This window comes from Manacus vitellinus, unplaced genomic scaffold (genome assembly GCF_001715985.3).
Source record: "Manacus vitellinus isolate BGI_N305 unplaced genomic scaffold, ASM171598v3 scaffold_1_pilon, whole genome shotgun sequence".
NCBI lineage: Eukaryota > Metazoa > Chordata > Aves > Passeriformes > Pipridae > Manacus > Manacus vitellinus.
In genome coordinates this window covers 41,487,089-41,514,195 of record NW_021939396.1, presented here as the reverse complement: position 1 = coordinate 41,514,195, position 27,107 = coordinate 41,487,089, and the positions used below count along the sequence as shown (strand labels likewise).

Below are 27,107 nucleotides of genomic sequence, written 5' to 3'. Positions count from 1 at the left end.
CAAAACAATTTACAATACAGAATCAAGTATCTTCGCTTCTCTTTGTAACTCAGAGATGCAAAAATGGAGATTAAAGTTTAAATAAGCCTGCACAGTATTTCTCCATTCCCCTAATTATCCAGTCTCTTAACTTATCAAAGACAACATCAGTGACCCACATCTAGACCCAACTCGCCAATTTTTTAAGATCACACAATAATTTGGGTAAAAAGGGACCTCGGGAGATCTCTAGTCCAACCTCTTACTCAAAGCAGGGTCAGCTATGTGATCAGACCAGGCGACTCAGAACTTCATCCAGCCTGATACTGGATCCATTTTTTCTTCTTCCACCTTTTTTGTTACTGCTCTTTAATTGCTGATCATCCTGTTGCAGCTTGTTCTGCTTCTGCTAACACTTAACAGCAGTAAGAAAGGCTTTGGAGGAGTTTCCTGCAAGTGCTGCTTTGTAGCACCATTGCTAATGTTATTATAAACACTGCTGTGAGGGAAACATGCTTTTCTTTTCTGCCTGTCCTTGCTAAACTACAGCAAGTTCACCATGCTGCAATAAAGAATGACCATCATGATCCTCTCATATTATGTCCAGCATTTTCCCACCAGTGGTTCAACAGATATACTGGGACATCTGTATCAGCAACTGCCATAGGACGAATTCCTCATTCAGAATCCCAAGCATTTAATGGAACTACTGACATAATTCATTAAAATGTAATATTAAAAAAAGAAAGAGGTAAATTGCTGACCGTGGTACTCGTCGTTTTCCTTCCTTGTTCAGAGAAGGGGCTTTATGCTTGATGATGCGCTTCAGGTGATTAATAGCATCACAACATTGTTGTGCAGTACCTGTTAGAAAGAGAGAATTGCCATCTATAAGTAAATTCCAGCAATCTGGTTAAATGAATTGAGATATTAGCACTATAGACGCAGTGCAAGAGACTTACACAGAGGATAATGTCTATCAGCTCCACTACTCTGTGCTTCTACAGTAAATTTTTCAAGGGTGCAGAGCAAAATGATGAAATAGCAGACAGGCCAGCATGGCCTTAGCCAGCCCTGGAGCCTCCAGTATAAATATGTATTCTACTTTCCGTGATTGTGCTTAGAGAAACTAAAAATTTCCCATATGAGAATTTCTTTTAGGGTCACTTCTATCACAGCCTGAACTATTCCTCTGAAAGACATAAAGTGTTGTTACACCAGTTCTTGGGTTTATGTTCTAATTACTGTTAACTGATGAAAGTTAGAGCATTAAAAAAAAAAAGAAAGAAGAGTAGATTTATTGAAGAATTGCTAGTACTGTGTAAGAGGTCATAGATTCTTCACACATCTCCATACTGTTAAACAGAGTAATGACAAGGCAACCACGAAAGAGTATTACAAAATGGGGAAAATCTTTCACAAAATACAAAGAAATGTCAATTTTTGGAGTATTTTGTTTGTTATAAAAGAGTAGACTAAGATTCTCATCAAGCTACATTTTACATTGTGTAAGTGCGAAACCAGGACTCAAATCTGAAGGACTAGTAGCATTTTTAGTGTTATTACAAAATTGTAAATCATAATAAATATGATAAGGTTCTTTCTCCTGAGTTCAAAATATTCCACCTTTATACATTGCAAGGAGTTGATTCAAAGAGTTCCTAACTAGATATCAAATGACCTCTCTACCAGTAATGAAAAATAATTCTTTCTTTGTTGCAAAAGGAAGCACATTTACTTTTCTTACAGTTACAGTTTTTCTTTTTTAACCCAAGATTCAACAGGATGACTTTTTTCTTCATTCCATAGTTCATTAACTATAGCTCACCTAATGATTTCTCATCTGTATGGGCTAAGGCCAGACTTTCCAGAAAAACAACCAGAGCTTCAAACACAAACTGCTCCACCAGAGAATTTTCTTCCCTTTAAAAATCCAGAAAAAAATTAACAAGAAACGTGAGTAGAAGAAGCACTAAGCGTGAAATTCTAACTAAAAATCATCAAATTAAATACTGTAGAGATAAACTGCACAAGATGTTTTCACAAAAAAGTACGTCTAAACCAGCTTAAAAACTAGCAGTGACATTTGCTGACCATCCTGAAAAGGCATAAATAATTTCCAATAAATTTGTGATAAAAAACTTAGATTTATATATTCCCCACTGGCAGAAACTACAAAATTATAATTAAATTATAATAAAAATTATTAGGCTAAGTAACTCAATTTTACAGCTACTATATGCATTAACAGAATGAGTGTCAGTGGATGACTGAGTGCTACAATTCTTTTTAGCTCACTGAACCTTTAGTCCAAGCCAGTTACTGTTTCAAGTTCTGTTTACTCACCTAAATTCTCTGTAGATACTGTTAAAAGCGAGTGCTGCACCCAGTCTCTTGAAAGCGCTGGGGTGAAGAGCAAGACTATACAACCTTTTAAAGAGAGACTTTGTGTTCGCTGGGCTTTTCTCCTGCTGTCTCGGTGTTGTCTGCTTAATAGACCATTTCAAAAATTCTCGTATGCACTGACCACAGAAATCTCTCAAAGTGCTGTCAACTGGATCCACTATGCCACTCTGAAATTACATTCAAAAAGAGCACTGCAAGACCTCTTGACCTACTTTGCCTCCAACCACTTTAAGTTCAGCGCAAAAGCTAGTTTGAAATTTAAAGCTTTTGCACCTGGTGAAAGCCTTAGATACTTAGAGAAAAATTAAGCACACAACAAAAGCAACGTCCATTCAGGGGGATGAGTGGTGAATGTACTTCAGGAGTTCCTAGTACACACTGAGGATAAAGAGTGTTTCATTAGTCCTATAACGATTCTAAAGATCATATAGCTGTATTTTGAGAATGCCAAAGAAAGAGAAATCCATCATCAAAATCTCAGTTAAGAAGCATTAAATGGTCATTAAAAAACACTTTCTTTCTTTCAGACAATTAAGGGGCCATTATATCTGTTCATGTGTTCCTAGTTCCTTCAGTAGTAAAATGATGCTAGTTAAAAATGGCACAGAAAAAAGTGAGGAAAGACTTACGACCTACCAAGATAGCTTCCAGGAATGCCACTGTATCTTGACTCTCAAACTTTTTGTTGTTGGTAAACCAGTGAATGAGTTGCATGACTAAAGGCTCGTATAACTGTCTCGTTACCTGAAAAGAGTAAACATCAACTACATTTCTAAGATTAATACATTTCTATGGTATTTTGCTATTCAAAATATGTAAGAATAAAAACCAGTACTTTGAAAAAGTGTCTATAAAATTAAAGAAGAGCTTCATATTACATTCCTGTATCAGGGAATAAAAAAAAACAGATAGTTAAAACTGGTTACCTGTTTTCTATTCCATTGGTTTCAATGACCTCCAAACTTACTTTCAGTAAGATCCTCTGAGACAAAGCACATTGCATGCCACAGATTGATATGGCAAGACACAGTCAGGTAAACAGGGAAGTTTGTTTCTTAATCTGTATTTACATCTAAAAATCGGTCTTTACCACATACATTATTCTGACTTCCTGGACTTCAACCATTTTACCTGTAAATCAATCTGACTGAATACTGTTCTACTGAAACATGAAGGGAAAAACACTAAATATGCTTATATATGTATGGATACATGATTAGAATGCAGTGTGTATGCATCAGTTTGGACCAATCCAGACATTATTTTCCTACGGCTTACATTGAGCCACATGCCAGAAGAAGAGGTTTCACCTAAACTGGTAACACAGAACATGAAGTCCCTTTGGTCTAAAAGTAGATCTGGATGCCAGGGTCCAAACAGCAGTCTCAAAAGCCACAAGACTTGTAATTTCAGCAAAGCTGAACCTATGTGTCTGTTCTGTTTTGTGCAACAAAGGAGAAATACCAAGTTCAGATGTTTGAATTAAATATATCATCCTGAGATGTCAAAGAGGCAGTTACAAATTCTCTCCCAAATGGTTTTTCTGTGATTGCAGCTTTGCACTCATTCAGTATTGAAACAATCAACGTCACCTCAAATTAATTTATTGAAAAACAACTATAGAAATTAAATACGGTGCTAAAGAGTGCTATTGCCACAAACTTGCTGAATGAAGCTTGAAACTTGAGTCTCTCTTGTGCATTTCTCTGAGTTACTCTGAACTACACTGCATTATAGAAGTCTTTGAAAAGGCCTCCACCCCATTCCCAAACTAAAACAGAATTTCAGCTTAAAAAATACGTTACATTTGAGGGAAAAAAAAAGGCAACATGTTAGGAAAACTTCTGACAGGAAAACTTCTAAATAAAATTACTAATTAATTCCCACATTTAAAGGTATTAAAATGCTTATAAATAAATCTACTTACCTGGTCTATGTCACAAGCAAGACGAAGCAACACTGGAAATACTCGCTTATGTAAATGATACATAGGTGGGGGACCCTGATGTCCTTCTGGCATCTGAGTCGCTTTCCCCAACATATATGTGACTATGCTGTGCAGGAGCTCACATGCTGCAACCTGAAATTTAAAAATCCCTTTGGTTATGCATCCATTACTTTCACAGAGAAGACAAAACTGTGGCCAGAAGAGAGTAAGTCACAAGAAATAGTGTACTTGAGAAATCACTCCAATCTATACTAAATCATTGTTTCAGGAACAGACTGTGACCATGGAATTAATTTACGCACATACTGGCCTTTTTCCTAATGTTTTAGTCTCTGTCATGGGCAGTCACATTTCAGCTGGAGAAAATTAATCATTAGAAAAGTCACCCATCATTATGTTTTCAAGGATACTTCCATTCTTGACCCTCTTTGGATATCACCATCTCAATCCAGGACAGTAAGAAAATATTTGCTTAAGTGCTCTGCTGGATTAGGCCCACAAGTTCATAGGCTAGGCATGAGAAGAAGGCCAAACAACAATGAAGATCCACTAGTTTAAAATATTCATTTTTATGTTAAGTCTAACTCTTAAAGCACAATGCTGTCTGACAGAGCTTAGTGCAACCTCTGCTCTTCAGCTTTTAAACACTCAGAATAACATCATCATGAAAGAGCAAAGAAGTACATTGCTACCTGTGAATTAATTAAAATAGGTTTTTAGTCACAAGGAAGACATTATTTTATGCAATATTTATCAGCTAGCACAAAACAAAATGTAGAGAAAACATCAATACTTTTGTTTGTCTGTCACTTGCAGAAAGAGCCAGTTCAGTCACACGAGGCAAAAATAAATCCAAATAGATGACAGGCTTCATATCTGCAAATGGTACAGCAAAGCTCAGACGCTTTTCAGTGTCCCAGGATACACATTTCTTCATCATCTCTTCTGCAGAGGTAGCTAATGCATTTGAAAAAAGATCAAAACAAGCTTTATATCATACACATAGAGTGAGTATTTACATAGCTCAGTCAAAACAATCTGTAACCTTTCAACTTCAGTTAGATTGCCATGCAATGTTAATTCTTTATAAAGTACTGTAAGAACTGTAGCCAGCATTTCAGGAGAGAGCTCCAGAAGTCTCCAGTTTCAATACAGATTAAGTTTGGAGACAATTATAAATCCAGCAGACATTGAATCACACTTGATTTAAAATACTTCTTAAGACATCCAACTTTTGTCTTCTAATGTTATAGAAAATTCCTGAAGGTCAATCAGACAAGATCCAACATAGAGACTCCTGCAATTGCACAGAACATGACTACATCCCTGGCCATCTCTTCCAAGGAAAACTGGCATACTTACTCCCTTCTCTCCCTATATTTTCATATTTGCTAATTTGGTTAACAAAGCTGACCACACTTTGTATTTAATTTCCAGGGAATAAGGCTACTTTCCAACAGTATTTATGAGTAAGTAATAGAGAAGTATGTGGCAGAAAGAAATTTGATTGTAAAGGCAGAAAAAACAAATGTAAACATAAAAAGAAAAGAATAAAATTTCTATACAACTACATTAGTTTCTAGACTATCTAAATTTTGCACTGACTAAAGTGAGAACTGTAGTTAAAAGGTGAAACAGGTACTTAGGAGTTACAAACTGAGGCAAAGTTTTAAAATGGCTTTGCAGCCAGAGGGTGAAAGGGGGGAATAAATAAAACCATATACTCAGATGCATATATAATCTTTTGCCTTTAATTGTAGTTTTCTACATACTTTCTGCATTCCATAGTAAGTTGGTGAATACTTTGCTCTACTAAGCCCCAGAACTGAATAAAAGCAATTTTGTTTAAACAAGAGAAACAAAATATAGGTATCCTTGAAAAGCTCATGCATTCCCATAAAGTGATGCTGAGACCTTATTGAAATCTTCTTTCAAGAGAGACAGCAGAGGCATATAAATATTTTTATTTACATTGACAGTGTACTGACCTGTAATTAAGTTGTGGTTAATCTGCCCTCCCAAAGATCCAAGAAGGCGTGCCACTCTAGTCCTTACTGCTTCCAAGGACGGACTGTCTTCCTAAAATATTCAACTGATTAATATTATTGAAAGAAAAGTTACTTCTGTACAGAAGTAATTCAGTTTACAGAGTAAATGAAGGTTTTATGGCTCTTGTTAGCATAAAGATTAGAAAGTAAAATGAAGAACCCAAGGGGAGAAGAACTGCATCAAACAAGAGAACAGTTTTGGTTTAATAAGCAAAAGAGGGCAAGACTGGAAAGCATTCTCATCACATTTTGTGAGCATTCAATTGCAACTTTTCAAATAAACGTTGAAATTTTAGTAAAATTTTATTACCACAGATAACATATACCTACAGAATGACATAACAATCTAAAAAGTAGAAACAAATTGAAGCAAAAATTACTCTTTTCATTTGCTTTAATTCCAGAACACAAAATTTAGATACTGTATCTATATAGAATTACAGAATCATTTAGGTTAGTAAAGGTCATAGACACCAACCATTAACCCAGCACTGCCACGTTCACCACTAAACCATGTCCACAAGAGCCACATCCATGCTTTGCTTTTTGAATGCTTCCAGGGATGGTGCTTCTGCCACTTCCCTGGTCAGCCTGTTCCAATGCTTGGCAACCTTTTCCAAATATCTAATCTAAACCTCTTCTTGTGCAATTTGAGGCCATTTCCTCTTGTCCTGTCACTTGTTTCCTGGAAGACCAACCCTCACCTTGCTACAACCTCTTTTCAGGGAGTTATAAAAAAAGAATGTCCCCCAGAGACTCCTTTTCTCCAGGGTAAACAAAGCCAACTTATTTTTATAAGCAGCCTGTATGGGATATAAAATGTACCCATTTTGCTTCACAGAATCACAGAATGATTAAGGTTGGAAGGGACCACTGCACGTCATATAGTCAAACCTTCCTGCTTAAGCAGGGTCCCTAGAGCATATGGTACAAGACTGTGTCCAGATGACTTCTGAATATCTTCAGAGAAGATCACCCCACAACCTCTCTGGGCAATCTGTTCTGGTGCTTGGTCACCCGCACAGTAAAGAAGTTCTTCCTCATGTTCAGGTGGAACTTCCTGTGCATCAGTTTCTGCCCATTGCCTCTTGTCCTATTGCTCAGCACCATCAAGAAGAGCCTGGTTCCATCCTCCTGACATCTTCCCTTCAGATACTTATAGATATTGATGAGGTCCCCTCTCAGTCTTCATTTCTGCAGGTTAAACAGGCCCAGCTCCCTCAGCCTTTCCTCACAAGAGATGCTCCAGTCCCCTCATCATCTTTGCAGCTCTCCACTGGACTTGCTCCAGGAGCTCTATGTTTAAACACCACTGGGTTGGAAAGAATTCTATATATAGGACTAAATAATAGTTTCATGCCTAAGAAGAAGTTTATTCCAAGTTAGCTCGTGCACTGGAATATACAAATTAAGCTACACTAATTTTGAACTACTGGTCACTGGTCAAAGTGATGCATATGTTGGCCTCTAAAGACAATAAACCTATCCACACAAGATAATTAAAAAAAAAGCCAAAAACTTACACATTCACAAAATTCTATGTGCATAGTGCACCACTGCTAAGCTGGTACCTAATTTTGGGTGTTGGAGCTAAATTTTTGTTGCCATAATATATCAGTCTGGAAGTGATACTGACTTACAGGATTTCTTCAGTTCCCTTTCCTTGCTTCATTCCCATTCTCACCCTAGAACAGGAATCTTTCCAGACACGCTGGTGTTACAGTTTTTTGAACTACTCTATAGAATGGGATTTATTAAACTCATCTAAGGTAGAAATAACCCTCACCAAAAAAACCCAAATCAAACATGTAGGCATACAAGAAAGGAAGAGAAACAGTGGGAAGCAATTAACATTTAACTCTAAAAAGACAGAGGATTCTTACCACTGAAAATGTCTTTGCTTTTCTTATACGCTGTATCACAACTTTATTATATCCCTTCTGGGCTGCTCGAGAAAGTTTCCTTACTTCCCAGTTATTCTGGGATTCAACTGATGAACAAAAAAAGAGCATATCAATCAGTTTATTGTAACAGCAACTCATGCACCTACCCATAATTTCATTAAAAGACACAACACTCTGGTTTTGCCCATTTTTATTTTTAAGATGTGACAATTATTCTTTCATTTAAAAGCTTTATTAAGGAAAACATAATATTTTAATAAGTCTCTATTAGCGAAAACTAAGCTGATTTATGCATACAAAGGACATACCACAGAGAAGTGACATATAAAATGGTTATAATTAATGATTGTTTAGCAGAAGCAAGTAAATACTAGTTTAAAAAAAGAGGTAAATTTTGGGGTGTAAGGGAAGCTGTATTGTTCCAACCAGAGGAAGTATAAAATATAGACAAAAGGTATGTCACATCCACTTCTTTAGGCATTAACTATAAAAAATTATTTTTCTGCTCCCTTAAGACTACCAATTTTTTGCACGTATGTACCTATAGATGTAGAGCTTTTCAAATAACCATCAAGAAGAGGTAGAACGTCCTTGTAGTAAGGTTGCATCATATGTCTGGGGATGTGAGCTGACCAGTCTTCCAAAGCATCCAGTCCCAGATCAGCCATTGGGATACAGCTAAGGCCCAGCTTAAATGCAGTCTGTGTGTCAAATATAAAACTATCAGCCTTTCATTTTTATTGACTACTATTATTTAAAGATAAAAAAAGCCCAAGTTTGAAAGCATTTAGCATACAATACATATCCTTTTGTAATAACTTTTGCCTGCTTAACATCTCACTCAAGATCAGCACAGGAGATACATATTATATTGCAACACGGGCACTAAGAGGGTCAGCTTAGGTCAAAAGTCAATTCCAATAATTTATTTGTTTATCCAAAAAGTCAAGTCATTTGTATAATATATCTCACTGAAGACAGTATAAAGCTTAATAGTTATCTTAATAGCTTAGCAGATACTAACTTTCCTCCAGAACGTTTGCATGTATTTTATTAAAAACAAAAAAGTGCTAGTTGTACATCACTTTGACCCACCTGTAGTGCAGGAATATAAGCTTTGATATCGAGCATGATGATGTCATGTGGTAAAGAGAGTAAAAAAATAAGACAGGATGCCAATAACTCATCCTTATACTGTTTCATTTTTGCTGAAACCTAAAATTCAGATAAATAGGTCAAGAACAATCATAAACCTTTTAAAATCTTAACTTAGCTGTATCAATACCCATGTAAAATAAACAAGTCAAAACCAACACTGGAATCTCATTCACTTGCAGACAGTTACCAGAAAGTAATTAATACACAAGTATACAGTTATTTCTCAATTTTATATGAATAGGTGACCAATACATCTCTTCTGACATTAAGTAAAAAACAGGCAGAAAAAGATCTTAAAAAGCCTCTAAGTTGCATAGCCCAAAGAGCAGGAATACTTCTATCATACATGTAAGATTTCTCAGAAGATACAATTTTGATTGAATCATGTATATTCAATTCAATATTCAGACTAAGAAACTTAGCGAGCAAAATTACTTACCTCTTTTCCAAACTTTACAAACAGTGCAAAGCAAGACCTCTTTTCTGGGTCTTCAGGACATTTTCTGAGACTCATCGGACTGACACCCTACAAAACAGAAACCACACATGAACAGTATTAAAACACATGTAGTACACAGTTGGCCTTTTTAGCCACCAACGCGCTTGCAACAAACGTGGGCAGAGCCCTTCCCAAATCTTCGTTCGTGAAGCCTGGCCATGATGATGACACAGCACAAATATGAAACACAAGATCAACTCAGAATACATACATCATTGTTCAATACAAAACTGGCATCAGTGAGAACTTGAAATGTACCTTTGATCTTCCAAAGGTTAGAAGCTAACATTAACAGAGTGCACCGAGGGGTGACTTTTTTGAACACACTTAATGCCAATAAGCAAGAGACATGATTGAAAAGTAACTTTTCCATGGTTTAATTTCCTCCTTGTCAGCCCGTCTAACAAACAACAAGAACCCCAAATTTCCCTAACAGCAGATATCCAGGTGGCAAGAATGATGATGGAATAAGAAAACTGCAATTTACAACAGCATCCACAGAACGAGCATCTACAACGAGTTCCCAAATTTTCTTCAACTGGTGCCATCAGCAGCAGTGGCAGGAACGGCTGTGGGCTCTGTGATGGGCTACACACAGCAGGCACACACCCCATCACTTTAACATAGTTTCCATGCCACAAATAGTGCATCCACCACCAGAGCATCTTATTTCCTGTGGAAATCAATGAGTGGAGTAGAAGAATACTCCAGAAGATGAAAAATTAACCCATACATGTCTCTGCTGTTCTGGTTAGATTGCTTCTGACGTCCAAGCTATCTTTTGTACTGCCTGCACTGCAAGAGTACTTCCTATCTCCATTCACCCAGCTCAGGATTTTGGAAAGAACATTATGCATGACTGGTGTCTCTTCACAAAGTGGGTTCCTAGTCTAAATTTTGACTTTCTATGTGCTTGTAACTAGAGGCATAGGAGGCTATAAATATTTGAAACAAACAAGTAACAGTTTCAATGAACTATTTTCCACAGTGCATAAAATACTATACATAAAGAACTGCACAATCGCTAATGCAAAGTTACCCCTCCTCTCACCTCAAAGTATTTTATCCTCTTGGCAATTTTCATTGTAACAGAAAGCAGCTTGTAGAATCCACTAATAAGAGGTAGTCTTGTTGAATGCATAATAAGCTCATAACCAAATGAATACATCCAAGGGTTAAAGTATTCCACATGTTTCTCTGGAAGTATCTCTCTAAAATAGAGGTAAAGAAAACATAGGGGTGGAGGGGAAAAGAAAAAAAAGAAACTAAATAAAATATGGTTTTTTAAACTTTCATCTCAGCAAAAGAATGGAAATATTGCTAAAACAGAGCAGCTCCAAAGACAGTGAGGGAATAATTGCATGCTGCCTTCTGAGGCAAGCACAGGAAGATTTTTATTTTGCTTTAGAGTACAAAGTTACTTCTTCCTTGTTACTGAATTTGTATCCTCATATATCACATTTCATTACTGAGACCATAGTATCCTTAGGGAAAATCAACTAGACCTCCACAGGCAACTAATGCTGTACCTTTCACTTAATGTCCCTTACTACTCTATGAAGACTGTATTTCTGGTCTCTGAAGTATTTAGGATATATGCTCAGTATAATACTAAAAGTTACATCATATACGGAAAGACAATTACACCTGAATAATGAAAGTGAATGACTTGTCTCCTCTCCTGTACTCTTCAAAAACACCTGAGCTGATGAGTGAGTATGTTTTTACCTATGATCCAGACAACTGAAAACCCCTTACTGTCTCCCTGCTAATAATCTTGTGCATTTTGAAATATAATCTATAAAACTAACTCAGAAACATGCATCTTAAATAAATCTGACCTCAAACTTCTTCCAACCACTTTGTAACTTCCAAATTACATAAAAACATATCAATACCTGCAGAATTCCACTAGATTTAGAAAGGCAATAAAGTCTGTTGGCTTCGTTGGCTGAAGATTTGAAACAGGGTCAGAAGTAGGTCCAACCAAAGCCCTGTCACTTTCATTTTCATCCTGAAAACAAATATTGAAGCAAGAACACCAGATCTGACAACATAGAAAGCATTTACACTGTTTTTTGCCAGATAAACGGTCTCTTTTTCAGGCTGCTAATAGCTAGTCTGACACAAAGGACTCTTAATTGATACATCAACAATTTAAAGGAGTAGTAACGGATGCTTGTTTCTGAGAAGAAAAATCAAAACCAGTAGATGCCAAAGCAGAAAGTCTAAAATAACAGATTCTGTGAACTTCTACTGAATCTGATATTTCCACCCCCTAACACTGCCATGCAATATTCAGAAATATGAAGTAAAACATCTTGCCCAGTATGAATGTTATTGCTATTGTTAGGTGCTATCTAAGCATAACAAAAACAAAACAGAGGATGTGATTTTGGTTCCCCTACAACAGCAGCAATTAATGGACAAGTCCTCAGCTCTCACCTGTTCATTAACATCCAGCTTCTGAACAGTCAGGTCCAATTTCTCAATAATCTTCAAAACAGATTTTATAAGTTCATCATACAGCAAGCGATTCAGAGATTGCAGTGGTGAATTTTCAGTAAGAAAGTTTGCATCTTCAAAAACACATTCCTTTGTAGGAGGAAAAAAGTTTGCATTTCAAAACACAAATGAAAATTAATTCTTTACCTTATAAACTAACATTTGAATGATCCAGAGAATGCAGTTTTAGATGTTTCTCAACTGTGAAAGCACAAATTAACCCCTGTTTAATTCATTTATCAATATAAAATCCAACTAAAATCAAGAAACAGTCCTTCTTACACTATGACATTTAGAGAAAATCTAAGGTTGAAAAGCAGCAATAAGACTCGGGATTGTGTTTCCTTTTGTACTTCCATATTAACTGTGCTTTTACCTTCATTGTGTCACAGTTCAGTAGACTTCTAAAGAGATACAGATAGTCCTTATAAGTCGGTACTTTCCATCTCCCTGTCCCAACCTCTCCAGCTTCAGAGGGTTCTGTTGATCCAGAAGTTTCTTTTCCAAAAAAATCCTAAAGGGACACAATGTTTTTTAGATACACTGCTGTGGTGGTTTAAGCTTGGCTGGATGCCAGGTGCCCACCAAGCCACTCTATCATCCCCTCTTCACCAGGATGGGGAGGGGGGAAATAAGATGGATTAACTTGTAGGTCAAGATAAAGAAGAGTAATAATGCAAAGGTCATATGCAGAAGCAAAGGATGAGAATAGATTTATTCTCTATGTCCTTTCAGCAGAGAATATCCAGCCACTTCCTGCGAAATAGGCCTTTGGTGATGTAGCAGATGCTCCAAAAGACAAATGTCTTAATAATGAATGACCCCCACCTCCCCCTTTCTCCTAGCTTTCACTGCTGAGCAGATGCCATATGGTATGGAATATCCCTTTGGTCTGTTTGGGTCTGCTATCCTGGCTAAATCCCCCCAGCCTACTGGTGAGGGGGGGAATGTTGGGAGACAGTGCTGATGCTGTGATAACACTGCTCAGCAGTCCCCAAAACGCTGGTGTGTTATCAACATATTTCCAGCTGCAAATACAAGCACAGCACTATGAGGGCTGCTGTGGGAAAAATTAACTCTGTCTCAGTCAAATGCCAACACAACTGCATATGTAACTACCTGACCCACGCTAAGACACAATTTAAAATTACTGTTGCAGGTAGAAACATTAGCTTTCTCACCTAACCCATCTGAAAAGAACACAAAACAACAATCTCCTTCCAAAAAAATCTCTAAAGCTCTTCTCCTAGTGCTCCGTATTTGACAGAATCTACAGTTATCCTGCTGCACAGAATTAAAAAGCTTTAAAATCCTCCCTTAACGCAAGCATTCAATAAAACTTGTAAAATGTCCAACATTTGTTAACCTGGAAGAAAGCCGGATGACTTTACAAAGACAACACAACCAGCCAAAAGTCTATTTCCTGTCATTTTCCCATTCAGTACGAGAGGCACATCCATATTATGCTGAGCAGATGTGGAGATGAGAGAATAGTAAAAACTGAGCCAATAAGTAATAGTAATAATGGACTAATAACAAAATGGATAGTACTATTTTTGCATTTTTTGGCCTTCTCCTGTTTACTGGGTTAGATTGTCAAGAACTGGAATGTATAATCCAGGAATCTAGATGAAAGAAATATGTTTAAACAGTTACTTTACCTTTGAAAATGTGATCGGCTTGGAGAAAATTCTGATTAATCCCTGATGCACTGAAACAAACAAAAAACCAAATTGCCTGAACTGACTTAAAAAGGCACAGTATCCATATCACTCATTACATTAACAATGAAATAAATCAGTTTTCTATTTTTTATATTCTGTCAGGATAAGGGAGAGGCAAAGGAACACAGATTTTTTCTTTAAGGATGAAATAGCCCAAACCAAAGCCTTAACTATAGGATGTTTCACAGGGAACCAGTTTTGAACTTACTTGTGAGTACTTTTCCTTAATACTGCTTTGACTTTTTCCTGTCTCTGAATGCAGTGATGCCCAAGGCATTGCCCATAATGCCCTTTTTGAAAAGGCAACAATTCCCAATGACTCTCACAGGCATGGTGCTTGAATGCACCACTTCCCAAATCAAGACCATGGGAAACAACAGAAACGCCAGAGCAATAGAGAAAATACATTATAAATAATTGAAAGAAATTAAAAATATTTTCTACATATAATTACAAAGAAACATCAGCATGCTGGAGGCTACTAGAACTGTCAGTTACCAATGCTGACACAATTCAATATTACGTTCACAGGACTGTACCTGACTAACATTTGGAATTTTACTTTTACTATGTAGAAGTTCCAGAGCATGAAAAGAGTGCATTTCTAATAGAGATGACATACCCTACTTTTTGTAATATTTTGTAGGGTTAATTGAGAGAGTATTGAATAGGTTTCTGCACATTTTTCTACAAAATTCCTTTATTCTCAAAATCCCCAGAGCAGGAATGGAAGTCTTATCACAAAAATACATTCTCCTGCCCTTAATCGTAACCACCCTGTTATCTAAAACAGTTGTTAAATGCATTCCTGAAGTGATTTAACAACAGATATTGAAAAATAACACGATAAGAATGCTAAACCTCCATCCTTAGAGAATAGGAAAGGCTTCATTTTTGATTCTAAATGGCTATTCCATATATCTCTCTTAGAATTGGTTAATCGATTTAGGAAAAAAAATCCAAATCAAAAAACCCACAATCCCCCCAAAACTCCAACCAAGTTAGTATCACAGACTCACCCACAGTGCTAATAAAGCTCCAGAGAACTGGACCTTTTCCTGAGAGGGCTAAAAACACCTTTATGATAGATCTGCAACACATGTGCTGCATTTTTTCACTGTACTGTGGAAAGCTGTTGATCTGCAGCACAACTAGATGTTCAAGAACTGGAGTGTATACTTCAGGAACCTAGAATAAATAAAAACACAACACCCATCACGCAAAGACAATGGCTATTAGTCATTATGAACACGAAGAATTATGCTAAAATATTTCAGCAAGATACTTTGTTACAGGAATTTGTCTCATGATCTGCTCTTAAAACAAGAGAGACTTGGCAAGTGAATTAATCTTAGACATAGAAAACCCCAGACAAAGAAACAAACAAAAAACAACAAAAAGATCCCCCCAAAATATAACTAAACAAACAGAATAAGAAAGTTTCTGGGAACATCTTATGGAAAGTAGCTGCTCAGTAGATTAGTGCTTCAGTGAAACGAGTCTTTAGCTTATTATAAAAGTATCAATTTAATTAAACAATATCAGCAGTATAATCTCTTCATTCTTAACCCTCTGAATACAGAATGTGTGACCCAACCTTACTCCCCAGCTCCAGTAGGATCCAGAAAGCCCTCATTTGAACAGATAGCACAACATCATAGAAGAACCAAAGTATCAACCTCAGAGAACAGAGTATCAGCACCAAAAGACAAAGTAGCAACAGAGTGGAATAAACACATAAAGGGTATGGCTATGTTCAAATAAATAGCCTAAAATAAAAAAAACGTATTCACATTTGGCTATCGTGTTTTTCATTACAATGCACTGTCGCATTTTATTTAGTATATTCGGTGCATTTTCTTTATTCAAATAAAATCCAATAAAGTATTCTCCTGATATTCTTCCCATACTCTAGGGGATAAAAGTCACTGCATTTCAGATAAAGAAACACCTTTTACTGTAGGTAAGCTCACAGCTACTATCTCCTTATACAACTGTAATTGCATAAAGGAATTGACAGGTACTTTAAACACTCCACTTACTGTATCTATATGGAATATCACACTTGCAATGGATTGGAGGAAACTTGGTAGCTGATACAGATGGTCATCTACTGTTTCTGCTTCAGTGAGGTACATTTGCTTACAACGCTGAAGGAGCTCCACATACATGTTGTCCACATCCTTAGAATGTATAGCTTTACAGGGCTTATAGAGAGGAAATAAAATATTGATTCAGCAAATATATGCTGTAGCACCAAAAAACCCAGTCAAGTCTTTCCTGAACCACAGTAAGAACAATATTTTAAATTTTTCCAGGAACTCAACACATCTGAATAAATTAACTTTATTCTACTTGCTACACATATGAGCAACACTGTACTTGCAAAGAACTAAAATAATAGTTCACTAATGCAGTGCAATTTACTGTAAAAGTATTTGAACGTCCAGTGACTAGAATTTCAAATTCAGCATGAAATACCTGAAGCTTGCCTGTAAATACCTTAAATACAGCATTATGGATGCTAATACTTACTTATATTTTGAACTAGCTGCACTTAAGTAGTAAGTGGCTTACCTTAATGTGGCTTAACCAATTATCATTGATGGGCTACTACTATTTAACATTTAACCCAGCAGTCAAAATTCTGAACTTTCATTGTTATAGGGTTTCTACAGAGGCTAAAGACAACTCCTAACTAATGGATAAGTGGAAAGCATCCCAAACAATATTAGAGGGTATGTAATAAAGCTTACACATTTCTATAGAATGATTCATAAATCACAGCATGAGCTAGCTCAAAAAGCAGCCTTTGTGGAAAGGAACCAGGAACCAGGTTACAAGCAAGAACTGTGCTAGAGAATTTACCATGGAAAAAGAATGGACTGATTTAGGTAACAGCCAAATATGTGAGTTAGCTTAAAGGTTGAATCTAGTCTGTCTAAAAACATGCTGACAAAGTTAAGGCTATCCATTTATCACTTGTAGAACTTCAAGATTATTTTAGCAATTAGACAATAAAAGAAATATTCTGCCTTGAAACTGAATCAAGCTTGAACACAAGTTTAGTGACACAGTCACTGTTTGCAGTAGCACCAAGACTCTGCTTCCTCACAACCTAGTATCCGATGCTTGGCCAAGACTTAACCTAAACACGCTAGCAACTATTAGTGAGTCTTAACATATTAAAGATTTATAGGTATTGGAGTATTAAATTTGTTAAAAATTGCAGTATTATTCTATGATTGTTTTTACATTATGCAATTTTAAATTCTTTAGTTCAGTAATAGGTTTTTTGAATAGGGTTCTGTCAACTCAGCCATTTGAACTTCTTCATTTTTTCTGGAAACAATACCTTGAACTCAATTCCTTTCTATCTCATATCACAGAAGAGGAAGACTAGGTTTGAACAAAGCACATGAAAAATTCTACAAAACAAACGTATTCTGCTCAAAAGGTAGTAAAATAGAAAGGATTCAGCCAGTAACCAGTCATTTCATCATATTTCCTAACCTTCTCTAAATAATACTTGAGATTATTTAACATAATTTTTGCTTTGAGAGAGAAAAAAAAAGTGTCCAGAAAAATGTTATATGAAAGTTGGGGTACCACCATCAAGTACAGAGGTCACAGGTACATGAATACCACCCTTCCTTTATCGAATTCTGACTTCATCGTTATATTCCCATTTCAACTGACTATTGACAAAAATTGGAAGTTGGTTCCTAATGGTGCTCTCTGACAAACATACCTGCCCTCTACATATGTATGTAAGCGTGGTTTTGTTTGTTGTTCTTCGATTGGGTTTGTGTTTTGTTGGGTTTTTTTTTTTAATTTATGGGTGTTTCACAAACTGCCTCCTAGTGTCCTGCAGCCAGCAGCGCAGTTTGGCTATTTGACTGATTCCTGCTCTGTAGGAAACATCTGAACTACTTTCAGAGCAAAGCTGGCCTGGATTCTATCATTTAAAAGCAGATAGAGATAAAGAAGTATTGTCTGTACCTAAGCAATTAAGCACATCCTTAAGTTTTGTGACAGCTGTACAGGAAGCTCCTGTTTTTCCACTTCAGAAATTGTGCACAAGAAGTAACTATAACCCTCACTGCTAAGTGCTCCCACTAAATTCAGTATGTGTCCCAGTAACTTTCAACCACAAGGTATTTTAAAATGTCGTTAACTAAGCTCAACACTTTGTCCAGAAACAGCAGCATTCCCTACTAAATGAGCTGTGTAAAATCGTGAAAGAATGTCTGTGAATCCTAACTTCAAGTACATTCAGTAAGCTCCTTCATCAGAATAACTTTTCTGCACATACTGCTGCAAAAAGCCCATATCCACGAATGGCAATGGACAATTCTTTGCTGCTCGAATCCATTCTTCTGATGATTCCGTAGAACTGCTCCATGAAGAACTGCAATTTGTCCTTGTGTAGCTCTGCATCTTTAGCTACCATTAAAGAAATCTGTAAAGCAGATACAAACATTTCAGCACTTCCAGAAATATTACAAAAACTCACAAAAATGTACAGTAAGTCTTACAAGATATTGTAGCACAAAGCACTTCAAACAAAATAATTATTTATTAGACAGATTTGTTGAACTTTCGAGCACCAAATATTCCCACTACTTAAACAAATTTGAGTTTGCTTTAGACTCAGAGATCCCAGTGAAGTTACAACACCTGACTGAGGAACGAATCCAGTGCAGAATGACTGGCTTTCTTCAGTTCCTGATGCGTGTGGCCACACCATTTACACATCACTTCATAGAGGGAGACATAGTTGTCCAGGAGCAAGGCACCAAACTGAGCAGCATGCCAGCTGAACAGCTGTAAACCAGCTGCAGTTTAAAAACAATTCTCATTAAAAACCAGACTTACATTCTCCTTTACAAAACCAGCACAGGCTATAAAGTCCATGATAGGATTTCAGGTAGCTACAACCAAAATGGCTGGAGGATATAAAACGTATTCCTCTAGCCACTACAGTATCAGTATCCAAACATTAAGAATTTAAGCATAAAAACAACTCTCCAAAATCCTCTACACCATTATGCAAAGTACAGCTGTGTTCTGAAGTAATTTACATTAACAGTGACAATAAAGGGATTTTATTGGTTATAAATAATAATACTTGATTGCACAATTCAGAAGGATGTGGTTTCTGTTGTAAGGACATTTGCACAAGTCCGCTCCTCTGCCAAACTGTGATGCAGATAAATAAGGAATTCAGATCACAGGTAATTTCACTACCCCAAATACAAGCATAAATGAAATTTCAAGATCCTTAATGAATTAATTGGAGGCAGACTATCTTTAACGGGAGTTTTACTATTCACAGTTACCATGGGCCTAGTACTCAAACCTTACGTTTTTGCAATTTCTGCATAAGCCACTCACATTTCACAGGCCAATTTCTAATCTTCTTCCAAATTTTTTTCCCCACTCTTTTTCTCCTTCTTCCAGTGAAATTTTTCTTCCTATTTTTAGTTTTAACCCAATCCCCTGTCTCTTCTTTTCTTCTAATTACCCATACTCCTCTTATTTCTACTCCTACCATGATTCCTTTCTCATATCACAGTTTTGTATTACTCCAGAGGGGCAAATGGCACCAAGTGCAATGGTGCTATTTATAAGTTGATGAAACCTTGCCTAGTTTAACCTCTTGTTAAACTCTTCAAATTTCAACTTAAAGTACTCTGGTGTTCCTCTGCGACCAGCTTAGGAGATTGAATACTAGAGCCACCTGAACAGAGCCAGTAAGGAATAAACAATTCCAGACAGAAGACACCATTGCATGTATCCACCTCAGCACAAATTGAAATAATTTACAGTCTTACCTAGAGGTACTGCGTATCGCCTCTGATCAACCTGTAATATCAGAAAAGGTTTGTCATATATGATTTACTCTTCATCAGGGCTAATTCATTTATGCTGAACAATTAGCACATGGTAGATTTACCTGTGGGTTGATTGCTTTCATTGCAAAATCAAAAATCTCCTTTGCAGTCTGAGGATCTGTGAAACAATCCAATAGTGAGTATTGCACTGTTGACATACAAGAAGTAGAGTGAAGACAAAGATATTTTTATCCAAAGCTTGCTATGAAGAAGCAATATTGGAAAGCCTTATATAACTCATTTTAAGAGACATTCCTGAAACGCTCCTTAAATTTGATAAAAAATTGTGCATCTCTATTAACTGATTTTTTGAATACCCATATTATAACAGACATGTCTCTTGTAACAAAACACATCTTTATGTAAACTGCATTCCAGCTTCAATGTGCCTCTCAAGGCTGCCCAATATCTGGTCAGAAAATAGCACTGCAAACATTTAATGTATAGAAACATATCGATGAAGCCACTTCCTACAACGACAGGGACCACGTATTGTGCATAAACCATCTACCCTACCCAACCAGTAGGGAAATTTTCACTTGGTATTTACACTGAGAAATGGTGCTACTTTTTGGCTGTATAGCAATTAAAAGTATAACTGTCTGTACAACTGTACCAAAACGTGTAACTGTCTTTCTTACAGAAAAAGAACATACCTTCGTCCACAGATTTGGTGAAGTTGCACATGAGTGCAACCAGTCCCCTCAGACATCCTGCTACAACAGGTAGCTTGGGTCCCCTTGTAGCAGATGTCATCTGAAAAAAATATAAAAAAAAATATCCTCAAGCTAATATTAATTTACACCAAGAAGTGCAGATAAAATAACTTTATAAGCACCCAACTCTACAAACACAACGCCACAGAAACATCTCCTGCCCAGAAGTTTCATATCATTTGGAAGGAAGCATAAGAAATCCTTTGAAAAGCATGTAATATGTTCCACCAAGACCAACCATAGCAAAACGTAGATAACGCACTAATGTCTTAAAAGTACTTAAAACTCCAGAATAGTAGAAAGTAAAGTTCAGCAAAACTGTGAAATTTACCTCATGTGCAAGGACTTTGTAGCTAGTAGAGAACAAATCAGAAACTATCAATGCATGGCAATATAACATTTCTTCGGGAATGATCACCACGTGCCATCTTTTCTCACAGTAAACTGGTTAACTTGTTGTCACTGATGGCCTTGAAATTTTACTTTGAAAGCTCCTCAGAACCAGAAACTACAAACTTTAACAGTCCTTGAGAAAGCATGTTTGACTGTCCAGTAAAATCCCCACAAATTGTACTAGTGTACGACAGTATACCATATATTACAACAGTATTTCAATGTACAGGAAAAAAACCCCAAAGCAATGCAAGAGTCTGAAAAGAAAATCCAGTCATACCTGTGTTTTAAGCTCTCCCAAATAAGCTCGGAACAGTTTATCAGAGTTGTTAATCATGTCACTAGGCTGGACTTCTCCCAAAACTCCCAAAAGTTCATAAATCTTCTCCAGTACTAGAAAGTAATTTATAATTATTAATTACTAAAATAATTACTCTGACATTTCCCTCAAAATTCCTACGTAACTTGCAACTATGAGGAAACCATCCCTGATGGTTTAATTGAAGATTTTTGTGCGGTAAAGACAGGTCATTACAACATACATACATACATATACATACCTATATATACACACTACAATGTGAGATGTATCCTCCTCTCCCATCAATAAGTTAAACACATCTACTATTTTTAAACATAGCTCAGAAAACTGATTAATAAAGGCCATATCCACTGAGGAAGCATTTGCTACTAATCCAAGTCTGCTGCTGGCCTTGAAGTTTTACTGTGACTTTTAAGTACCATGGGGTTAAGGCCAACAGCAAGCAGAAATTTCTAGGCTTGAAATCAGACTGGAGGATTCTACATAGGCACAGCAAGTTTTGTGTCAAGATTTCAGCTGTAACTAGCCAAGACAATCAAACTAGAGCTCATAGTAGTCTGCCCAAGATCATAAATAACATAATTAGGCAAGGCGGGAAATCATGAGTTCACATTAGGGGTGACCAATGCAGGAACTATCACACTAAAACTGCAGCTTTGAGGACAAGACTGGCCAGGGTTAGAACATGGTTACAAAGAGTTTTAGAGTCATACAAACATTTAGGTGGCAATGTACCTCTAAGATCATGAAGTCCAACCATTAAGCCAGCACTGCCAAGCCTACCACTAAACCGTGTCCCTAAACACCACATCTCCATATCTTTCAAACATCTCCAGGGATGGTGACTCCACCACTTCCCTGGGCAGCCTGTTCCAATGCCTGACCACCCCTTCTGTGAATTATTTTTTCCCAATATCCAATCTAAACCTCCGGTGGTGCAACTCACAGCCATTTCCTCTTGTCCTCCCGTTAGTTGCCTGGAAGAAGAGACCGACCCCTACCTTCCTACAACCTCCATTCAGATAGTTGTAGAGTGATAAGGTCCTCCCTTGAGCTTCCTTTTCTTCAGGCTAAACAACCCCAGTTCCCTCAGCCGGCTGTCGGTCAGCACCCTGAGCAACTGAGCTGGAGTTGACATGAACTTCTACAGGAACGGGCAGTCTCTGCTTTTGCTAAGAGCACCCACTGGAGGAACCAGCACTACTCTTAAGGCTCAAAGTTATAAGGGTATGTGTCTGTGTGTGTGTATACTTATAAACCAGGCACAAGAGTAACTTCAAAGGTTCAGCTACACCAGGTTAGCACTGAACCCGGGAAAAAAATTAAATCTAAGAATCTAGCAAAGCTAAGTTGGTTACTGACAAGAAAGCTGGAATTACTTTCAGGATTTAGGCATTCAGGATCTAATTATAATAGGAAAGACATGAAAATAGTTTTTGTTGGGAATCCTAACCCCGAACTATGCTTAAATTCAGTATGAACTGCCACCACTGAATGCAACTATGTGATTTCTTACTAATGTTAGGTCATACATATATACAGGTCTGCTAAGAAGCAGCTAACTCCTTGGCCATGATCAGAAGACCTGAACAAATTTCACTACTACCTTTTTACATTTTTAAACACACTTGCCATGGGAATAACAACTATACATTTCCATGGGGTATAATCCAACAAAAACTGAATGTAAATAAAACTCAGAAAACTGACAGAAAAACTAAAGCCTACCTGTATCAGGAATTTTACTTTTTGTACCAAGCTCCCCATAAAATTTATTAAATATCTCCCCAACCTTCATTTCTTCCATCAGACAGGAACATCGTAAACTTTGGAGCAACTAAGATAGAAAAAAAAAAGGAAAAAAAGAAAATTCAGGAGAAGCATTAATATCACTAACACAATACTACTTGGTCTAAATAAAAATACAGTTCATACACGTTCCTTCAGCTTAAGTATGCAAGTAAGCTAGTCAACGAAAGAGATTTAAGGTGATCGAGCCAGGTAAGATTAACAGTACGAAATCTACTTTAACAATAAACTACCTTCCTAAATCTGCATAAATAAAAAATTTTTAACTTTAAAATATAATTTATTTTTATTTATATATATATATATATATATACACACATGCACCTTACAAGAGCACAGGCTTAGCAAGTCTGCAATATCTTTTATCATACTGTATTTATCTCCCCGCTGGTATAAAGCCAATCAAATTCACAGAACTGACTCCGAATAACTCAGAAGGGATGGGTTTTTTCTCATAAAAAAAACTAAGTAACAGCAAAAGCATTTGCAAAACAAGGGTCTAATGCATTCCAAGGAAGCACATTGTAAAATTATGCAGTAACTAAACTTCTAAAAAAAAAGTCTGTCTTCTCCACACCTTTCACATACTCTAATATATTAAAATATTACATATAATACATATTTTAAAGTAAGAATACAATTGAACTGCAAAATTTCTCCTTAAATAACTGTAATTAACTGAAAGATCTGCAACTGCCCCCAAAACAACTGTGTCTTGCTCTAGCAGATGAAGGAATGATGCGCTTACATCCTAAGCAACCTACTGGAGAATACTGAAGACAATCCGTTGTTAAGGCATACCTCTTTCTAACATCTAAATGTTACACTATCACTATTCTCTTGCTACTGCAGATTACGGATTTTCTGCATGATATAGGATAACTGTAGCAATACAACAGATTTTCTACTGTTTTCTAGAAACAAGAGAGGTTTAAAAAATGCATTTTACCTTCATCAGAAGTTCCAGTGCTGCGACTTTACATTTTGCTGCTCTCTCTTTTGTATAGACACTAAGACAAGTTTGCTACATAGGAAAGAAAATAGAGATTAAATTACTTGTAAGTGAAGAAGGAAATTCAAAGATAACGCATATTCATCTACCTCTCTAAAGTATCTGTTCCTCACAAGTTCGCGGTTTTTTAAAAAAGACTAAAACAGTATCTAGTCCCCAAAGTGGCCTGACTAACAACATTGCAGCACTGTCTGACATAATAACAAATCCCAACTCCAGCAAAGAAATTGCAGTTTCTGAAGTAAAAGGCAAACATAGTACATTCTCCCCCTCTAATGTACTGTCATTTCTTACAGTAAGTAGCTATTAATTTGAGATCAGAAACTTCAGAGGTGCGGTCAAGCATTTCTGTGCGAAGCAACGCAGAGCTCTTCAGCACTCCAGACTCAATGAACCTCATTTTTAGAGTTATTGTAATTACCACTAATTTCTGCATAACAACTTTGCAGGAGAAATTTTTAAAAAATTGATATTTAAAATTAACCACCACCTCTAGAAACAAGCTTAGTTTGTATAAATTAAAAGTTATAACTACTACTTTCAATGTCAATAAGTGATTTTCAGACTCAACACCTATTAAGTTCTATCAAAAAAAAGTTAATAAAGTTAAGTCTATAATTAAAGAAACAATTCCACACTTTTCTGTGGTATGAATTACACTTCATGACAACCAAGTTATTTCGGGTCTAACAAGAACACTAGAGATGGGAAGTGGGCAAGATAGCTAGGAATCTCTTATGGTATGAGCCCCACCTGAATTGTTTCAACCACCTGGCAAAGGCCTTTATGAAACAACTTTCCTTTACCTACCTTAATATTACAGGCATAGGGATGAACTTTGTCACCAGCTTTTTCCATAAAGACGCAAAGAAACTTCAACGCTTCTTCCCTGCAATCTCGAAACTGACAGTTTAAAACAAAACAAAAAAGTTAAAGCATATAATAAGTTGTTCACTCAGCACTATCTCAACTCTGCTTTAACAATTAAAGTTTACCAACTCACCTCCTCGATGCTGAGGGATCTGTGGATAAAAACGAGTAAGCCATGCTCTTGGGAGAACACCAGGGACAGGTGCAGCGCTACAGAACAAAGGAAGCATCAAGTGGCTGGTTTCCTTGCTGGGGCAGGGAGGGCTGCACAACACCCCGCCCCTCCCCGGGGGCTGCAGGTGCCTTAACGCCTCGGGCACGACTGATGGTTGTCACCAAAAAAACCGCAACACAGTGTGAGTGTCACCGACCTCCCCATGGCCTCGGGTCCAGGGCTTGTGCACTTGAGCCAGCCCCTGCTAGGGGCCGAGGGGAAGCCGACCTGGGGGCAGCTCAGAGAGGGGCGCGCATGAAGTGCTTTTACTCGGGTAAATAGTTATCTGGGGCAAGAGACCGTCCCTCCCTCGGAATACACCTTTTTTGCCACAGCAGTAACACGAAGTGTGGAGTGAAGCGCCGTGGCCGCCCCGCAGTTCCGCCGCCCCGGTGCGTGTGTCCCCGGCACCACCGAGCCCCCCAAGCCGAGCACTCGCTGTCCGACTCCAGGCGCGGGGGCGGCGCCCCAAGGCCCCACTCAAACCCCCTCGCCACCACCCCCCGAGGGGCCGGGGCCCGCTCGGGCGCACCCTGCTCGCCGCTGTCCAGGCTGGTGAGGCAGGTCTCGGCCAGGCTGCGGAGCAGGCTGTACCCGTGCAGCGCATCGCCGGGCTGCAGGCAGCGGTGCAGCTGGAGCAGGCACTGCCGCACCCCGGCCATGCCGACCCCGCAGCTCCCGGAGCGCGGCGCGGAAGCGGGCGGGAGGGACCCGCCCCCGGGAGCATCCAACGCAGCCAAGAGAGGGGACACGGACTGCTGAGCGCGAGGGGCAGGAGAATCCTCAGCTAGAGCATTCCGGGAGGGAGGAATGAGGGGTGGTGGCAGGGAAGGGCGTTTCGGGGCATATTTGTGTATCTCGTCGCAGGATGGACTCAGGACGCACACATTTAACACCACAGAATGGATAAGGCTGGGAGGGACCACAGTGGGTCATCTGGTCCAACCCCTCTGCTCAAGCAGGGTTATCCCAAAGCATAGGATTGTGTCTAGACAGTTGTTGAGGATCTCCAGGGAGGGAAACTCCACAACCTCTCTGGGCAATCTGTTGCAGTGCACAGTATCTCACACAATAAACAAGTTCCTCCTCATATTCAGGTGGAACTTCATGTGCATCAGTTTCTGCCCGTTGCCTTATCCTACTGCTTGGCACCACCGAGAATGGCCTGGCTCCACCCTCTTGACACCTCTCAAGTCATTTCTTCTCAAGGCTGAACAGGCCCAGCTCCCTCAGCCTTTCCTCGTAAGAGAGATGGTACAGTCCCTTAAGTATCTCAGTCGCCCTCCGCTGGATCCGCTCCAGGAGCCCCCTGTCCCTCGTACTGAGGAGCCCAGAACGGGATACGGTAATATCGGATACAGTGGTGGTTCCCCCTCTGCTCAGAATGGGCCGCTCCGACCTCCCCACGCCTCCCTGCAGCGCAAGTTTTGCCGCGAAATTCGGCCCGGTGCGGGCAGTTCCACTCTGGACTGAGGGGGGTGGGCGATGTGGCAGTCCTGAGGGCAGCCTCCCTATCGTAGCACAAATAGTATCCTGCCTTATACTTCTCTCTCTACTGTTGCAGGTCAAGCAAGACGCGGCCCTCACCTCGCGGGTTCGGAGGGTTTATCTCCTTCCTCCTTTCCTTCTCCCGTCCGCATCCCCCCTTTCTGCCTCCGTTGGGTGCTCCTGTTGCGATCGCGCCTCGCCATTGGCCAGAAAGC

The 27,107-nt window shown here is 38.3% G+C and overlaps 2 protein-coding genes across 2 annotated transcripts in view; one reads left to right on the top strand and one right to left on the bottom strand.

Moving 5' to 3' along the window:
* PRKDC (protein kinase, DNA-activated, catalytic subunit) overlaps positions 1–26,066 on the bottom strand; it is an 83,083-nt gene extending 57,017 nt beyond the window's left edge. Inside the window, exons 1-29 of the mRNA XM_008927770.4 lie at positions 25,937–26,066; positions 25,324–25,400; positions 25,131–25,223; positions 24,258–24,332; positions 23,228–23,336; positions 21,458–21,570; positions 20,725–20,824; positions 20,131–20,186; positions 20,009–20,039; positions 18,852–19,009; positions 18,487–18,633; positions 16,214–16,378; positions 15,191–15,359; positions 14,109–14,158; positions 12,824–12,961; positions 12,388–12,537; positions 11,841–11,956; positions 10,994–11,153; positions 9,883–9,969; positions 9,381–9,500; positions 8,827–8,986; positions 8,265–8,371; positions 6,322–6,412; positions 5,127–5,290; positions 4,313–4,465; positions 3,022–3,129; positions 2,326–2,552; positions 1,808–1,902; positions 744–843 (exon numbers count right to left, since the gene is read on the bottom strand). Of these exons, the coding sequence (XP_008926018.1) occupies positions 744–843; positions 1,808–1,902; positions 2,326–2,552; positions 3,022–3,129; positions 4,313–4,465; positions 5,127–5,290; positions 6,322–6,412; positions 8,265–8,371; positions 8,827–8,986; positions 9,381–9,500; positions 9,883–9,969; positions 10,994–11,153; positions 11,841–11,956; positions 12,388–12,537; positions 12,824–12,961; positions 14,109–14,158; positions 15,191–15,359; positions 16,214–16,378; positions 18,487–18,633; positions 18,852–19,009; positions 20,009–20,039; positions 20,131–20,186; positions 20,725–20,824; positions 21,458–21,570; positions 23,228–23,336; positions 24,258–24,332; positions 25,131–25,223; positions 25,324–25,400; positions 25,937–26,066 (3,449 nt within the window). The remainder of the gene's footprint in view (positions 1–743; positions 844–1,807; positions 1,903–2,325; positions 2,553–3,021; positions 3,130–4,312; positions 4,466–5,126; positions 5,291–6,321; positions 6,413–8,264; positions 8,372–8,826; positions 8,987–9,380; positions 9,501–9,882; positions 9,970–10,993; positions 11,154–11,840; positions 11,957–12,387; positions 12,538–12,823; positions 12,962–14,108; positions 14,159–15,190; positions 15,360–16,213; positions 16,379–18,486; positions 18,634–18,851; positions 19,010–20,008; positions 20,040–20,130; positions 20,187–20,724; positions 20,825–21,457; positions 21,571–23,227; positions 23,337–24,257; positions 24,333–25,130; positions 25,224–25,323; positions 25,401–25,936) is intronic.
* Positions 26,067–26,655: 589 nt separating this feature from the next.
* Positions 26,656–27,107, top strand: part of MCM4 (minichromosome maintenance complex component 4) — a 12,147-nt gene continuing 11,695 nt past the window's right edge. Inside the window, exon 1 of the mRNA XM_029959375.1 lies at positions 26,656–26,851. Within this exon, the coding sequence (XP_029815235.1) occupies positions 26,656–26,851 (196 nt within the window). The remainder of the gene's footprint in view (positions 26,852–27,107) is intronic.